Source organism: Corapipo altera, unplaced genomic scaffold, assembly GCF_003945725.1.
Source record: "Corapipo altera isolate COAL_440 unplaced genomic scaffold, ASM394572v1 61411, whole genome shotgun sequence".
Lineage (NCBI taxonomy): Eukaryota > Metazoa > Chordata > Aves > Passeriformes > Pipridae > Corapipo > Corapipo altera.
In genome coordinates this window covers 20790977-20809249 of record NW_020884875.1, presented here as the reverse complement: position 1 = coordinate 20809249, position 18273 = coordinate 20790977, and the positions used below count along the sequence as shown (strand labels likewise).

The 18273-nt window shown below is 36.5% G+C and overlaps 1 protein-coding gene across 1 annotated transcript in view; it reads right to left on the bottom strand.

The window, feature by feature from the left end:
• RICTOR (RPTOR independent companion of MTOR complex 2) overlaps positions 1–18273 on the bottom strand; it is a 74387-nt gene that overhangs the window by 31685 nt on the left and 24429 nt on the right. Inside the window, exons 5-16 of the mRNA XM_027634402.1 lie at positions 14253–14384; positions 13232–13295; positions 8950–9076; positions 7906–8075; positions 7591–7658; positions 6444–6511; positions 4423–4505; positions 3682–3769; positions 2602–2692; positions 2431–2497; positions 2244–2324; positions 417–517 (exon numbers count right to left, since the gene is read on the bottom strand). Of these exons, the coding sequence (XP_027490203.1) occupies positions 417–517; positions 2244–2324; positions 2431–2497; positions 2602–2692; positions 3682–3769; positions 4423–4505; positions 6444–6511; positions 7591–7658; positions 7906–8075; positions 8950–9076; positions 13232–13295; positions 14253–14384 (1140 nt within the window). The remainder of the gene's footprint in view (positions 1–416; positions 518–2243; positions 2325–2430; positions 2498–2601; positions 2693–3681; positions 3770–4422; positions 4506–6443; positions 6512–7590; positions 7659–7905; positions 8076–8949; positions 9077–13231; positions 13296–14252; positions 14385–18273) is intronic.

Sequence of the window (18273 nt, the reverse complement as noted above, 5' to 3'; positions counted from 1 at the left end):
CAAATCTAAAAAGCAGAAGAGTACTACACTTCTAGGAAGCACTCTACAAGTAGCATTTATCATTTCACAGTAGCAGTTTGGAAACATTCTGTAATTTATCACTAACAACAGAATGAAAGATAAAACAGAACTTTATGATATTAACAGAATAATGATCTGACAGGACACATGGAAGAGTAATTAACAAAAGAGTAATTAACAAAAATATTTCCTATTAGCAAAAACCCAACACACTCAATTTGTCTTCTACAAAAAAAAGCAACTAAGGACACTGAGTTGAAGAAATACCAATTAAAGATGCGAATCTATCTATTATTTGAGTTATTTCATTAGGAGGTTTAAATTGTGTAAAGGCCCCAGAAGATGGCATTTTGTGACAGAGTGTTATGCTTTTAAATGTAACTTAGAATTCTTACAGTCTCTTCTCTTTCATGATGTCAAAAGATGCTGCCATATTCATCAGTGTTGGCAAGCAGTGCAAGTGATGGCTGTGAGAATGAGGAAGAATTGTGTTTGCCTAAAAAAAAACAAACAAAAAAAGATCAGTTAGAATAACTTATTACAACAATTTCAGCCATCTCTTTAGGATCAACATTTGAAGAATCTACCACTTTTCACAAGACTTTCAGAAAATCATGACAATGAAACTACCTTTCACTTAATGTCAGAGCATATTACACATACAATTTCGAATTTGTGATCTAACTGATCAATCTCAAATACACCTGAAAGTAACATAGGACAATTTCAGATTTCAGAAGTTTATGATCCATATTTTTTGCACTGGTGGTTTTTTAAGTGTTAACATGCAAAAACTTGCAGAGCATTGGACATGCTTATGTTATGTGCACATAGTACTAAAAAAAATCTAAAATCAGAAATACAATTTAAGCTGATTTCTACTAAAATGCTATGCACAAAAACTCCAACTGATTAATTAACATAAGGTACTAGATGTTCAGCTGCTTTTAATTAAAGTAAGTAGTTCTGCAAATATTTTTGGAAACTAAAGAATAATGAAAACAAGGAAATGATTTCCATCTCTAAAAACTAAATAAAAATATAAATGTTTGTTCTGTTCTTGATAAAAGCCATATTTGACTAATAAATCACCTCTTCATAAAATCAAGAAATACTATGGTTTCCAGAATATGCCAATGTGAGTAACAGTCACAACCATTTCAAAATTATTTGGGAACCAGTAAAATAGTAAACATTATTACAGATTCCTCTTTTTAAACTTTGTAATGACTGTCTGAACACCCGTGCAATTCCATCACTTATTTAAAGAAAAACGACTCAAAAAACTAAAAAAAAAAAAAAAGATTTGCTGTGGTTGTGACCCATACTGCTGAACTGAGATGTAATTACTACAGTAATAAACAATCCTATATCTGAAGATTGTTACTTCGGGTTTTTTGGCATACCACCGAAAGGAGTCAACAGCCTAAAGATGCAGACTACATCTGATAACTCGTATTCAAATTTTTGCAAGACAAAGTCATATTTTGCAATCTTACTAACTCTTATAAAATAGTTTATCTGGAAAAAAAAAGATTTAAAAAACACAAGAAAACTGGTTAAAGTGCTCTGCTGCATATGCTATTCTCATCATTGAGAGGACATGATGTCATCTCCATATGAAAATAGTTTAGGTTAAAGGAGGGAAGTACTGTAAAAGTCACATAAGGTAGACGGAAGCAGAACGAAGCAAAAGCTTCTCTGCAGCAGGAGATACCCACAGCAGTGCTGAAAGTCCACTCCACCAAGATGGAGTTCCCTCAATGAATAATACCAAGTACCCAAACCACATGGAGCTGAATGTGAAAAAAGTTTTATCTGCCTACCCTGGGAAGCAGAAAGCTAAACATGCTGTCAGAGGGCCACCTACCATCATTCTAAGAAAAGGAAAAATCACCAATGGTCCTTTACCCAAACACAGTAACTGATGGGCGAGTTTGCAGGATTCCAGCTTAAAATACAACTGGTTACTATGGCAAGGAAGAGAGGCAGAGCTGGAGACTATCCTTGGAGCAGAACTCCTAGCACTTCCAATTCTTTCCAAACAGTCTTTCTATTGATTAATACTGGTTTTAATACATGAAATACCAAAAGATGCAATGTAAACTAATCCACTATTCAGACAAAAACTACATGTTCCACGCTTGTAATACAAATTCAATATTATAATAGCTATAATAGCAAATATCTATTTACAAGTAATTACAACAAGTTTTACTTACCATGTGCAAAAGTTCTCCCAAAAGGATAGTTGCTCTAACAGACACATGGTCATCGCTACTCGTGATCACTTCAACCAGACCCTTCAAAAAGTTAAAAAATATTACAACATTAATGTGTAACATCTTATTTGAATGCTTATAGGAAAAAAGTAGCAAGCATCTATTCAAACTCAAAGTCATTAGTTACCTCTAGAAGTCCATTGGTAATAAAAGCTGAAAGCACTAATGCCAAGTAATTATCCATGAGATCAGGTCTAAGGAGAAAAAAAAATATGCCAGAAAACAGGAAGTATTTTGTCAACATCACCAAAAAACAAAACAAGAAAATATGTTTAGACTGAATTCATTAAATCCTCACCTTGACCTGGCTCGATGGGGTAATACGGTTTTAGCTTCAGCAGCTACAAAGCCATCAGAAAGTCTCCAGCAGTCTTGAAACCTGCCTGGATCTATAACAAGAAATATGGACAAAGGTAACTATAACATTGGCTTTCGTAGTGTTATTTTAATGGCTGTCAGTAGGTAAATAATAATCCTTGCCAGCAAATGTTACCTCAGTTTCAAATATCAGAAAATTTTGTCAGAAGGGATCTTTAACAACACATCTAACCCACATTCCTGAACAAAGCAAGGATACCTTGGATAGCTAGGATAAAGACTGTGTCTAAGAGTCAACCAAAATAATGACATTTCCAATTCATAAACCCATTAAACTTGTTTAACAGAAAATACGATTAGCACCTAAAATTTTACAGTATATGTCCATATATTGAAGTAGCAAGTTTGCAACAAAGAATGATTTATTTACTTATAAACTTGGAACAAGGATTAAGCTTTTATAATCAATTGCATGACAAAACATTTGTAATCAGAGTTTGAAGAGGAGAATTGCGGGAACACTAAAGGCTGAAACTTGCTCCTTTTGGGCTCATACTTTTGCACTGAGAGACAAAGCAGAGAATAATCTTGGGTTTACAAGGAGTAATTCTAAAGATAAAATACAAACTCAGTTAAATATAAAGACATAAAAAAGCATGCACTTGCCCTTGAAAAAGCAAAAGTTTGGTAAGGTACAGTGGGGATAGCTAGCAGATACACAGTATATAGAAAAAACTGAATAATAACTTTTCTGTAACATTCACTAACACATCTGCATTATAAATAGTTGTGACAGCTCAAAGAACTCTAATTTGTAGAGATATGTTTACACAATACTTTGTGTAAATGCCTAACTACACTCCACTGCTGATCTTTTATCAAACTTTACACTTAACAGTTGATAAAGGATTTTAAAGAGGACTTCTGAGTACTCAATGAATTCAGAGATATAACAGTTAATAATAAGGCAATTGACAACATAGAAGAAACAGTGAAAGTTTCAAATTTGCAGAGAAGTTTAATAGACAGAATTCTTAAGTGAACTGTTTTAAATACCTACCTACACTGAGAAGTGCCTCAATAAACTCTTCTGCAATAACAGGAAGAGGAAGGCGAAATATATCATAGAGAACTTCAAGCAGGCCTCGCTACCAAAAAAAAACCCCACAACATGCATGTTAGAGATGTACAAAAAAATTGTCCTTACTTTCACTATTAATACTGAAGTTGAGATTTTTTTATAGAGTGCTAAAACTAGTGTATGTGTTGCATTTGTGTATTTGTGCAATTGTTCCTTTTTTTATAAACTGAAATAATCTGAAGAAGAGAAGACGTGGTTTGCTTACTTTTGAACTGTACCTTATTATCACTGAATTCTATAGAAGTTGAGACTACTTGGATTGCAGATTTTTAGAGCAGTTACAGCTGGCACCATCAACTTCATTGGTTGATAGTTTTAATTTGTGAAGAAATATTTTTATTTCCCTTGGATTCAACTCTGACTATTATGCTTTAAGCTTGTAACTGCAGCTATTGTAAACTTCCTTTGATTTGGGAGCACAGTAATAATTAATTCCTGTACTTTTCTCTCCTCAATTTTCTCAAAATACATGCTCTGCTTCCCATTCTCGCAGGAATTTTGTAATGGAATTACAGACTTGAATTCGGGAGTTAAATGAACTTGAGAATTGCGGTCTCATAACTGTGGAGTCTGTGTTTACTGAACTGTTAGAAAGCTAGAATATGTAAATTAAAACATTCAATATTATGCCTACATCAGTAATAAATATTTACTACCTACCCGTATTTCCATATTTGGTATACAGAGTACCCCAATAAGAGACTGAATCCCAGAATTTCCAGGTTTGCACAGGCTGATAATACCTAGAAAACATTAAATATAAAATAATATTCCCCCAAGAGACCAATGCTCATCTCCAGATGTTTCAACACAGCAGATTTAACATTACATAAGTCTCTCCTAAAATTTGCATGTTTTACACTCTATTTTTACTCAGTTAGTTTAAAATTTCAATATTAATAGGGAGAATCTTCAAATTTTTCAAGTTACATCATATCACTTAAAGCTTACAGTGATTTTCAGCCTCAGTTTATGCAGTCTCTTCATTAAACGTGGCTGCAAAGACAGTAACCTTGTTCATTTCCTTGACCACTTTTCTTCAGATTTCACAGAACAAATTAAACTTACAGAAACTACACTATCCAGAAAACAAACAAATTTCTACAAAATGCGACTTTAAATTAAATAATGTAGACTTTCCCACTTTTTTGTCTGAGATATCATAAACAAACTCAAACTGTTATTCTTTAAAAAGTACTGAGAGATGAAAATATCACCTACTCATCTACTTATTTTCACTAATAGAAATTTAACTTCCATGGTGTGCTTTATAGGAACTTGAAGAAAGTTCTCAATTTTGAAAATTACAAGTCACAAAACCTTCAGATACGCACATGTGGCATCTTAGACACACTGAGGGCCATGGTGCACCTCAGAGGCCTTTTGCAAGAACGTACAGTCGCCACATCCCAACTGCAATGCAGGAATAGATTTGGGTGCATGCAGTCATTGCTCCATGCCCCAGTTTTGTCTCTAAGGACAGGATCACACATGAGTATAAAGCATGTAGTAACCATCAGCTCAGAAGAAGAACCCAGACTGGTAAATAAGCAGAACAGAACAGCAGTATACGGTAAATAAACAGACAGGTGAAAAAACACGCAGAAGAAGTCAAAACAAAAACAACAACACCCTAAAGCATATCCTTTTCAAAGGCTGACAGCATAAGGACACTTTTGCAGTAAGAATATCTAAGACATTACTCTCCAACATAACAAATATAAAATAGGATGAACGTGTAAACAGCAGGAGTGCCACAACAAGTAACATATTCCAGGACAATTGTTTCTTCAGTCACTTGCACTTTCAGGCACAGGCTTTAAGTTCTAAGCGCCTGAGTACAGGAAGATAGAGCAACACTCCTATCAGAAACTGTTTCCTAGAAGTTTCAAAGTTGTCTCAAGCTTCCTGCACTTCCTCTCCAAACATGAAAGAACACATAAGAAACTTAAAGGATACTTCGATATTAAAATTAAACTCAGTGATCATTTTCAGAGCTTTAAAAATTAAATCAAAAAGTGTGAAAAAAGAGCCTGAATCTTTTCTAAGTATAGCCTGCAAAATTCCGACTCAAAATTTTGGTAAATGGTTATATTAACTGATTTAGTTAAAATTTGCAAGACACAGTCTTGACTAAAAAAATTAGCAGTCCCTAAGCAGTACATTCATTTTAGATATTGTAATATTGCAAAGAAAGAATTTAAAAACATTAAAAAAACCCTTTTTTTTGATTTAGAAATGTTTTCTACATGAAAAATTGCAACCTATATCCATTTGCAAATTCTCTTAAGCTATGGTAGCTCGTAAAAGCAAGTGCTAATGAAACTAAATTCTGTCAGTATCTCTTAACATAGATATTTCTCATTTACAGTGGCAGAACTATCTCAAAGGCAATTTTTATAATACAATGTTACTTTAAACATCCTGTCACCCATTAAATGTCAAGTATGACCCTCAAGATACAACTCATAAGGTATTCTATACAGGGAGGGAAAAAGCTGTGCCATGTTATAGTCAAAGAAAACTATCTATGTGTCCTCCAATTTTACAGTATCAAAACATTGTAGAAAGGTATTGATAGGAATTAGAAACATCAAATGACACAGATTTTGCGTCATTTATACTGGAAAGTAAAATCACCCTTCCAATCATCCAGTTTCAAACAAGTAAACAAATCTTACCTGCCCATGATCGAAATGCTGCCACTATTCCCATTTTACTAGCTAGGAACCGTGCTTCTCTGTCCTCTCTGTCATTAAAACAACAAATGTCACAATGCAGGTAATTACTAGAAAACAGTGTTACTAAAACAGCAAGTTAAAGGTAGTTAATTGAGATTTTAGATGGGGGACAAAATCCAGAGTAAAAGAAATATTTCATGTATGCATATGTATTTACACAACGTATATACACACAAAAAAGTTTAGAATTTTTAAGTATTGTTACTCTTCCTCTTCCACGGGAGTTTCCACAGGAGGAGGATAACATCAAAAAGTAAACACCTATATGGGGTCAGGTGAATCACTCTGCACCTCCACTGACAGTGAGTCTACAGCAGGGACACAAAGATTGGACCTCATTCAGTTTCCCCGACCTACGCTTCTAAGTCCATCTGACAATTAAAAAAGCCTGAAAAATTCAAGTTGGAAGCAATCTCAGATCTCTCTCTAGCTGAAATTCCTGCACGAAGAAGTTGACAGTTATCAAACCAAGCCAGGTTATAGAATCATAGAATGGTTTGCTTTGGAAGGGATCTTTAAAGGTCACGTAGCTCAACCCCCTTGAAAGAACTTAGCAAATGCAGTGTGGATTACACATGCCTTTTACAGTATCCAGAGCTGTGGGAACTATATAAGCCTTCTGTAATTCAGTTTGAAACCTGTAAAACACTCAAGGCTTTATCCAGCTGGGTCTTAAACTCTTAACAATGAAGGTTGCAGGATCTCTCTGGACAGCCTATTCTAACTCTTGACTGGTCTCACAGAAAATAATCCCCCTGCTACCCTCATATGAAGTTGAAATGTCTCTTGCTTCAATTTCTCTCTGTTGCTTCTTGTCCTTCCACCTTTCACCACCATGAAGGGCCACACTACATCTTCTTGATAACATCTTCACAGGTATTAAAAAGTCTGCTATTCCAGGGAAGGTGTCCCCCAACCCTCTCTTCTCTAGGTAAATTAAGCCCTTTTAAATCTTAAATGCTTAAAAGTATTTTAGGAATTTGCACTCTAGGCTACTGTATTCAACTTCAAGAAAATTAGTATTTGGAAAGAAGAATAGCCTAACTCCAATATAACTGGGAGCACAAGTTGCAGCACTGACACTTACTTGACTTGTCCTTCTGCTGTGTCTGGATTATGCCTGTAGTGAAAATCTGTGTAAGGGGCTAAAATTCGCTAAACAAAAGAAAGACATACATTATTTTCATATGAAAATACAGTTAAATCGCTGTTGTCTTTTCCTCAGTCCCACTCCAAACCATCATATTATTGCTGCTTTATATTTCTTAGGCTGTTAGCCTAAAATATTATATTTTAAACACTGTGCATTAACACAGAGGGTGAAATCTGAGACAAAATGAAACATTTTCATTACCAATACAATGTTTAATTTCTGTCTCTAAACAAGTAAAACTGCACCCACCTCTAATTCTACATCTGCTCGCACATACTGTCGGGTCTTTGGATGATTAATGAGGTGTAAAACTGTAGTTATCAGAGCCTCATTTATTCGGCTTAGTTGACAATCAATCACATTTTTCAAGATGGTACTTAAGCCACCCCGAAGAGCCACCACCTCGGGATTCTGAAGTGCTAAATAAAGACAAACACGTCATTTTGGCCAGTGATAGGAAAGAAAACATTTAATGGCATATGATAAACTTGTCATCTCTTCAGTATATAAATCTTATCCTTCCTGAACACCACCGAGGAACATACAAAGCTTTTAATGGAACTGGCTGACAATAAATAGAGATTTTGGATTAATTTATCAAACACAAAAATACTGGTCAGTATCCACCATGTGGCCATGTCCTAACTTAATTCCAACCAAGTTTCCATGTGGTAGTTTCTGGATTTCCCCACAGAGAAGTTTCACGCTTCACTGGACAGACTAGAATATAACAGTAACTTATCGTTTATTTCTTTAAAGCAGAAGTTTGTATCTTGAAAATATTGCTGAAGTTATTTCCCTCTGATTGACTATGGAAAAACTTCAAAAATCAGCACACAAATTAAAGTCTAGGGAGTTCGTATAAACCACTGTCCAGATAGCCTTTAAACAGGAACACAAATACTGACTTCTAGAAGCCAGTTAACTACAGTAATCACTCCAGGAATTTTTAAAAAGAAAATGTCTTGTAATTCTCTGAACTCCTGTAAATTTGTCAGCATCTTGTGTATGGAATTCTCCCTACTTCCAATCCATTAGTATAAGAAACACCAATTGCAGTACAGAAATGTTTTTAAGGTAAATCAAAAATTGGCAGATCTTAATGTAAAGAAGCCTGAAGCCTTCAGGTACTATTCTTAAAGGGATTTTAAGTAATTTTGGTATATATCATGTTAATTGCGAAAATCCATGAAACTGACATTAAGAACTCTTAACATCTTATTAATTATTAAACAAATACTGCTAATGACAACCCCATCAAAACTGAAAACTAATTAAGAAAAGCCATCTTACCTAGTTCACAGATAATGGCTATGCATGCTCGAACCATTCTGTCTCTTTCTTGAAGACCATCGTTTCCAACTGCTATCAAAGAATTAGTTATAGAACTGGGGAACAATGAAGCATTCACAGTGATCATCTGCCAAAAAAGAAAGAAAAAGCCCTCTGGTTTCTTCATAATATTTCTCCAAATACACTCATAAATTCACCAGCATTCTGTTTCCTACATACAATTAGACAGACCACTCCATCTATTACTTGGTTTATCGGGTGAATCTTCATAAATATTTCTTTTGCTCCTAAATTGAATTTCAATTCCAATTCATCTGTCAATTTACTTTAGCATTCTCTTCCTGCTCCAGTTGTTTATTTTTATATTATCTTAATAAGAAAGAGTTAAAAGATGACTGTTGCAATTAGAATTATGACTACATTTTCCATAGCTGTTTTCAATAATTTCTTTATGACAAAGAACACTATCCAATGACACAGAGTAGATGCAAATTCATGTAGAAGATTCATTCATACTGCAGCAGATTATTCAATACCTACTCAACTGTTTAATTAACCAAGACTAGTATCTCCTGTATTGTAGAGATATCTTTAGACTGCTGCAAAATCTAAAAAAAAAGACAGGCAACAGAAGCAGCTGCTATCAGTATTTGGAATGCAACTATCAGTAACACCCCTATATTCTTTTGCACAGTACCTGATCGTCCTAGAACTGCAACGTAATTAATCTTCATCATAAGTTATAGAGATATAGCAAAAGAAAAGCACACACACTTTAAACACGTTAAATGGAAAAGCAAAGATGGAAATAACACCTGTGTCCATTAATGAGGTCATTCTTCAACTAAAAAATACTTAAAATAAATCTGAGACAGAACAGAAAAACAGATTTAATAGCCAATGCTCATTTACACTACTGAGGATGTTCCGCACCACGGAAACCCTCAGCTACTAGTTTGGTACACTCAGAATTCACACCAGATGAAGGACCAAGACCCTGTGCACACATTAAAGGCCAAGAAAACCACTCCAAAACAAACAACCAGTACCACCAACTCTTCACCATCCCCCAAGTGGGGCTTTGATTACAAAGGCTGAGTAGCTTCTCCACATTTTTTCAATTTGTGAAAATTAAATACACATATACTCTACTAAAGAATATCACTAAACAGATGTATTACTAAGGAGGAAATAGGTTTTTCTCTGACTGCTTAAAAAGGGAGCAACACAATGTTTTATAGCCCACTCCACCATGTCACTTTTTTTCCCACTAAAAGTGAGATGTACAAAAATACTCAATTTCCATCAAGCACCTAAAAACTCAGGGCTAGTTTTCCATGGGTTTATCATCCCTTCCATTTACAACAAAATCTTCATTATTTTTCAAAAGAATGTTTTGCCCTATATTCATTTTACATCTGCCTTTGATGTGTTATAGATACTTGTTCAAAGGCAATTAATTTTTTACCTTTTTTTGCACGGATGTTAAAATGAGATCAATCTCAATGACCAATATATTGGAAGAGTTTTAACAAATTTACTTTTAAGACATGTTTTTGAGAAATTTCTTTTTATACATAGTGTTAACGCCAACAAAACAGGAAGCTTTAAGACAGGACTCTAAATTAAAAACAAATTCCTCCCCACCCACACAGTCTTTCAGTTTTACAATGGCATGAAGAAACAAGAATTAGTAATAAAATGGGTGTAGTGTAAAACCGTAATCTGTTTCCTACTGATACTGACATGTACTAAGTGAGAGGACACAAGCAGCCTCTTAAGGCTATTCTGCTTCATTGCCTTCTTTGGTTTTAAGACATGAGAACGAAAGACTTATTTTAATAATCAATTCCAAATACATTAGTAGAATAACAAATTTTTGTATTTGTATCTGCGCTAGGTATTAGAATGCAGTTCTAAAGACTAAATGACAGGTAATGCAGAGCTACTTACAAGTAGCTATCATGAAATAATAATAAAGATTACAAATTTGGTCTCTTAAGATTCCTTTAAAAAACAGGAAGAAAGAAGGTGGTTCATATTGCATCTAACCCTGACTTCTGTTTTAACAGGAAAACACCCTGCCTACTACATTAAAAAAAAAAATTGTCTTACTGACTTCTGTTAGGCAGAAAAACACTTCCCAAAGAAACTTCATGCCATCATTTTCATGGTTGAAGAAATTACTAAATTGTAAAGCTCTTAGTAGGAAATTGTTTTTATCTTCCTCTACTACTTTAACCTGCACAGTTTTTAAACAAATTTATTATTAAGTGCCTTTTCTAAATTCATAAACGAGTATTAATATTTTATATTTTGTTCCTCTACTCTATGAAAAGGAAGACAGGAAAGTGAGAAAATGTTTTAATTAATCTCTGCTATTCTCATATAGGTACTTTTGCTACCAAACAATTGCATCCAGACCTTGAAACTGAAAACAATAGTTCTGCGATGCTGAAAAAACCCAGTTCAGCTCCTTCATGGCTCACATGTACATGGTTCTTCAGCACAAATCAGTTAGCTTTGTTTGTCTTATTTGCCATTCATTCTCCTCCTCTAGACCTTTACATGATCTTTTAAGAATCCTGGCATGAAGCCACTGAGTCTGAGACATTGAGGGAGATGGAGAGGTGACAAAAAGGTAAGAGCAGGGTAATAAAAAGTGTGAAAATACAGAGCGTGCCATTCAGGAGGTGTGTCAGAGTATTCCTTGTTAGAGTCTCTCAAGTACTGACTACCCTATGCCAAGGTATGTTTAGCTGCTGTAGCCTAAATAGTACATGAAAAAAACAACTTTACTGGTAGCCAGGTTGGGTGGGTTTTTCGTTTGTCTGAGATTGTCTTTCAAGAAAAAAGAATGTTGTAGGTAGCATGAGATGGTAGAAAACACCTTTCATCAACACAGTTCTCAGTGTCAAGGAACCACAAGCATCCCTGTACAGCAGGTACACCTGATGCACATACCTGGTGCATGCACAGTACCCTGCCACAATGATGGACAAAAAAAAGGACTGGTGGTCAGCTGCATAATTTCTCTAATGTTTATCTATGAACATAATTTTTTCAAATGAAACTAATGGATTTGATTATCTTGTTGTCTCTTCTTTCATGCAAGACAGAAGCTTTTACTCAAGTAGGAAATACTCAAAAAAGCCCAGGAATAATGAGGACAAATTTCTGACCCAAATAAAACCAATTATAAACGTGTTTCCACTCCATCTTCAGATTTAAGTTATTCTGACTCTACACTGAAACTCTGTATTTCAAAGTAGATTAGCAAAAACTTTTAAAAATTGCAACTTTCTCAAGGACCCATTCCATTATGGTTGTTTTCTTGTTCATTTGTTTGGGTTTGGAGGTGGAGGTCAGTGTTTAAGATTTAAATCCCTCTTTTTTGGCACAATTGTTAATCAACTATACTGATTTTTTTCTGTAAGACAGAAACCAAAGGAGCTTATTACAAGAAAAGAAATCATATAGAAAACTCCCATATTTTAAAACTATATATATATACTGTAAATACACAGTGCACCCAAGGAACAATTCTTCCAACTACTTCAGACTTTATTTGAATCTCTTTAGGTCAGTTGAACAATGTAAGAACGATAAAGAATAGTGAAGTCCAGCACTTCCTGGACTTTCTTCACTGAAGAAAATACATTTAGTAGCTGTATACGCCAATTTCTCAAGGATGAACTTGAAAATGTAGCTACCATAGCTTCAAACATCTCATATACATGGGTACACAGTGCAGTAACCATCATAGACTAACCATGTATTATTGACTATCTGAGAAAAAAATGCCCACTGATAGCATCAACCTCTATGAATAAAGCAATAAGACTACAAGCATTCTTTAACTGATTACCACAGTGATGCAAATTTGTCTCATTCCTCAAATGGCAGGAAATCTCCCATCCTTGACTCACAGATGCTTAAACAGACTACAATGAAGTCAAGTCACTAGATGAAACTTAATATTGTTCTTATGCCCTTGCATTCACTCCTCGGTAAGTTTTTCCCAAATCTCATCCAGTATGACTTCTATCAAAGGAAAATCAGCAAGATTCTAAATGGTAAAATATTAAAATCAAAAGAAGTCTCTTCATTACTTTTATTTTGTCTTTTAAATTATCCATATTCAAATTATCTAAATCTATAATTTCTTCCCATGTAAGGTAAGGTAAGGTAAGGTATGTGAAAAAACACTCTTGATGGAAAAAAACAGAAGTCAGCACCACGGACTGGCACAGTTGATACCACCATACATAGCAGATTTTACCTTTCTGACTAATCGAAGTGCTTGTGTTCTTTCTACTTCATTACTCTGTTGTATGTCAATGCACCTAAAATAAGTCAAAAACACATTTTGCTTATAAAAACAGTAACTTTCACCTTAACTGTTAACAAGTCATGTTAATATTTATGCACATGAACAAACAGAGGAAAAATAATTGACTTACTGTTTAAAAACTATGCATTTCAGCAAACATACTCATTATGATAGGTCACTTAGCTTTGCTTTATTTTTTTTCAGTTATCCTCATTAGAATTAAGTCAGTAGAATGTTCTCAAATATACAATGGCAAAGCATTTGTCTGAGCTAGCATTTGTCATTTGCAAATGAGACTAAACCAAGTATTTGTAATGATTCATATCAACACTTTTTGTGAGTTCTCAGATTAGAAAAGCCCTTTGCTCAAACAAAATTAAACAGCACACTAAAATTATATGTGTATATCTGCAAACAAAAATTCACACACACCTCTATCAGTATATTGAATCCAAAAATTTTAATACAGAAGGCACTACCATTGCTAGTATTTACATCTATTCATCATGCTGATCTTACTATCTCACTATTGGTTTGCCCTTTGGTATTATTCTGTTGTGTCATCGGTTATACTTAGACTACAAGTTCTTCGGCATGAACTACGTTTAGCCCTGACTTTGTACTGCAGGTTCCAAAGCACTGTGATAATACAAAGAATTAAACAACTCACATACAACAACTTAAGACATGAAAATTATTGCTATTTCGATCTCATTGATTTATGATTAATGGCATTTATGATGGAAAAAATTCTTTAGATTACTCGTAGTATATCATGTATTAGGACAAAATTTTATTTGGATTAGATGTTGTGATGAAACAGCCTTCTATTGAAGAAAAATGGCTTTTATAAAACTACTTATTAAGAATGTAAGCAAGTATGAAAACACTTTTTTCACCTGTCTTAACCGTGAAAAAGCAAGTGATTCACAACTGTGCAATTTACAACATGAAGAAAGAGAAAAATTACCTGGCTATCAAATAATCCACTTTCAGCTTTAGCACCTTCTGGAGAATACTGGAGTCTCGAATAAGATAGCGGAGGGCTCGCAATCCCGCTGCTCGCACCTCTTTTGCCTCATTCAGTAAAGCTAACCTCAGACTACAATGAAGAAAACAAGAGGGACAAACAACTAGTAAGCAGTAGGTAGACTTCATCATCTGACATGCAGCTACTACCTACTCATTTGAGATACTTCCATGTGCAGCCTAGAAGCCTTGTCAACAGATACAGATAATATACTGCAGTGGGTTTCTGTGGCTGGGCTTTGGTAGCAGAGGGACTACAGGGGTGGCTTCTGTTAGAAGCTGCTAGAAGCTTCCCCTGTCCCATGGAGACAATGCCAGCCAGCTCCAGGATGGACTTCCTGCCACTGGCCAAGGTCAAGCCAGTCAGGAGTAACAGGAACACCTCTGTGATAATATATTTAAGAACAAAAAGATTGTTGTGCAGAAGAAACTCCAGCCAGGGAAGAGCGGAGTGACAACATGAGAACAACAATGCAGACACCAAGGTCAGAGCAGAAGGAGGGGCAGGAGGTGCTCCAGGTGCCAGAGCTGAGGCCCTGCAGCCTGTGGTGCAGAGCATGGTGGAGCAGCTGTGCCCCTGCAGCCCATGGAGGACCATCAGGGTGCAGAGACCCACCTGCAGCCCATGGAGGAGCCCATGCCGGAGTAGGCGGATGCATGAAGGAGGCTGTGACCCTGTGGGAGGCCCAAGATGGAGCAGGGTCCTTCCAGAGACTTGTGGCCCGTGGAGAGGGAAGCCCATGCTGGAGCAGGTTTTTCCCGGGTAGGACTTGTGGCCCCTGTGGGGGACCCACACTGGTACAGCTCATTTGTGAAGGACTGCACCCCATGGAGGAGTGACCCAGGGGACAGCAGTTTGGGAAGAACTGTTGCCTGAGGGATGGACTCATGCTGGAGAGGTCCATCAAGGACTGTCTCCTGTGAGAGGGACCCCACGGGAGCAAGGGAAGGACTCCTCTCCCTGAGCAGCGGCAGAAACAACAACTGAGCATAACTCCCATTCCCCATCCCCTGCACTGCTGGGGGGGAGGAGGGAGAAGATGGAAGGAAGGAGGGGTGGGGGGAAGGTGCTTTATTTCTCACTCTTTGGTTCTTATCCTGTTAGAATATCCCCATTTTGAGTCTGTTTTGCCCATGAAGGCAATCAGTAAGTGACCTCTCACACTCATGAATCCTTCATTGCTTTTTTCTTCTCTCCTCTGTCCAGCTGCATACCCCTCTGTCCAGCGGGGTCAACCCGCTACATATACTAATCTGAAAAAGCCACAAACCATTTTTTTTTCCCCAAAGAACAGCTTGTACATCCATAAAATGACACATAACCAAAACCTGTATGTGACTTGTTATTTGACAAAACAGTGGAGTACAATATTAGTCCAAGAAAATTAACGGGCTGAGTAAAGTAGGTAAGAAGAAATAAGATATGGAAGACCTCTAGAAATGGAGTTTGAAAGCAGTAAGTGGCACACTGTCCTTCTGAAGGCCCTCAAAAGATTTGTCCCTCTTTCTTGACCACATGAAGGTGGGGGAGGAATCCTCAACCCCGCAGTGACATATTCTAGTAGGATCTTTCACTGTACACCTAAGAATGTAAATACTTCAGCCAGTGAGACTGAATTTCTACTTATACTAATGGTTTATTTTTTTCTTATTCTAGGGTCATGATGTGTGGTAATCAGCTACTGCAAGGCAAAAAGTCTCTTGAGTCTGTTGGTGATTAAGTGGTTAGGTAAGCCACTGTAACAGAAGACTAATTCCAGGTGATATTTACACAAAGTAGAAGGTCTGCAATGTCATATGTAGATAAAGATGAACTTATTATTACTTTCAGCACCAAGGAGGAAATTATTTTAGGAAGACCATCTTTTCTGTAACATGAAATAAGATTCTTTACATAAAAAGAGTGCCACTCTAAGCTGAGCTGTAAGCAAATAAGACACAGATTTTCAATACTGTGACATTAAGAAAAAGTATTCCTGCAAGAAAAAGTGTACTAGAGAAGATATTTATTTCCAAAGTTATTCAAGAAAAGCATGTAAGTAACTCTTCAATTGTGCTGAGCAGATAATAGGTATTTTTTAGATCAGACATTTTGCTTTGTTTCTAGATTTGCACGTTTGAAGAGGTTAAAGTCTGATGGATGAATATGTAAGAGTCAGTGGTATTTTTTCTGTTTGGACATCTACCTCACAGTTTACAACTGCTCTGGATATGCCAGTTTAAGACTCTTCAGCAGTTTCCTTTTAGGGCAGAAGTTACCATTACTCATGCAAGTGGTGTTGTTGCTATCCATGTCATTTCTCATTAGGGTAGGCAAAAATTAATTCTGGATTTTTTCTTCCCCTCATCAAGTAGAGTACTTTACTTTTATATTTGAGAGAAAAATGTTTCTTGAATGGCAGACCAAAACAGCCTTTAGACAAACAGTTCCTCAACAGAAATCAATGCTTTCAGAGCTTGTTCTACAACTCACAAGAGGAAGATATTCTTAATTTGTAGACCGAAATCAATCATAGAATCATAAAATGATCCCACTGCCACAGACAGGGATGCCTTCCACTAGCCCAGGTTGCTCAGAGCTCCATCCAGCCTGGTCTTGAACACTTCCAGGGATGGGGCACCTACAGCTTCCCCGGGCAACCTGTTCCAGGGCCTCACCACCCTCATAGCAAAGAACTTCCTCCTAATATCTAACCTAAACCTACTGCCCCTATCTGTCTGCATAAAAAATTTCCTCTGGATGACCACAATTAGGTCACCCTTAAGCCTTCTGTTTTCCAGGCTGAACAAAACCAATTCTCAGAGCACCTCTCCTCATAACAGAGGTGCTCTGCTTCTCTAATCATTTTGGTGGCCCTCCTTTGGACTTGCTCCAACAGGATCGATGTCCTTCCTGTGCTGGGGACCCCAGAGCTATATGAGAGCAGAGTAGAGGGGAAGAACCATCTCGCTTGACCTGCTGGACACACTGCCTTGGATGCAGCCCACAACACAGTTGGCCACCTGGGCTGCAAGACTGGACATGGGACTGCTGACTCATATCCAGCCTCTCACCCACCAGCAAGGCTGCTCTCAATCAGCTCATGCCCCAGTCTGTACTGACAGAAGGGGTATTCTTGATATCAAGGATCACCAAGTCCAGTTCCTGGCCCTGCACAGGACAGCCCCAACAATCACACCATGTGAGAGCGTTGGCCAAATGCTTCTTGAACTGTCAGGCTTGGTGCTGTGACCACTTCTGCGGGGAGCCTGTTCCTGTGCCCAACCCTCTGGGTGAAGAACCTTTTCTGAATCTAAACTGGTCAGCACAGAGAAGAGATCAGTCTCTGCCTGTCCACCTTCCCTTGTGAGGAAACTGTACAGCAATTAAAGTGAAACCACTACAAAGGACAACACAATCATGAGATCCAACATTCAAAAGAAAAAGCTACCAAAAAGGGATGTATCACTATATTTAAATATTGAGAAATGTAATGAACAGTACAGCTAGTCAGAAAGACAAAGACACCAGTTCTGTTTAGGAAAATGACTTACAATATTTCCATAAGCAACTACACAAGATTTCCCAACATTTTACCTAAAGAGTGATTAGCTTTTCTAAGCTTTTTTTCTTAAGTGAGATAACAAATTGAAAGAACACAAAAAATGTATTAAATACTAGATCTTGTTGTGGTTGTTTTTGCCACCACTGCTGAGCCTCAGGATAAATTTATCAATGTCTTATGTGGAAACGTGCATGTCACTTGACTGTCAAAAATGGCCACAAAATAAATAGAAATTTCACTTAAGAGTACAAACACAAGCTGTTTGGTAGCAGGGAAAGCAATGCTACAAAGACATACACATAACAAAATAACAAAATACTGATCTTTAAAATCCTGATTCTACATCAAGAGTATGCTCCATATTTTGTAGGTGTAAATTTTTACTAAATGTGCTTTCTGTAAGTACTGAAATATTTA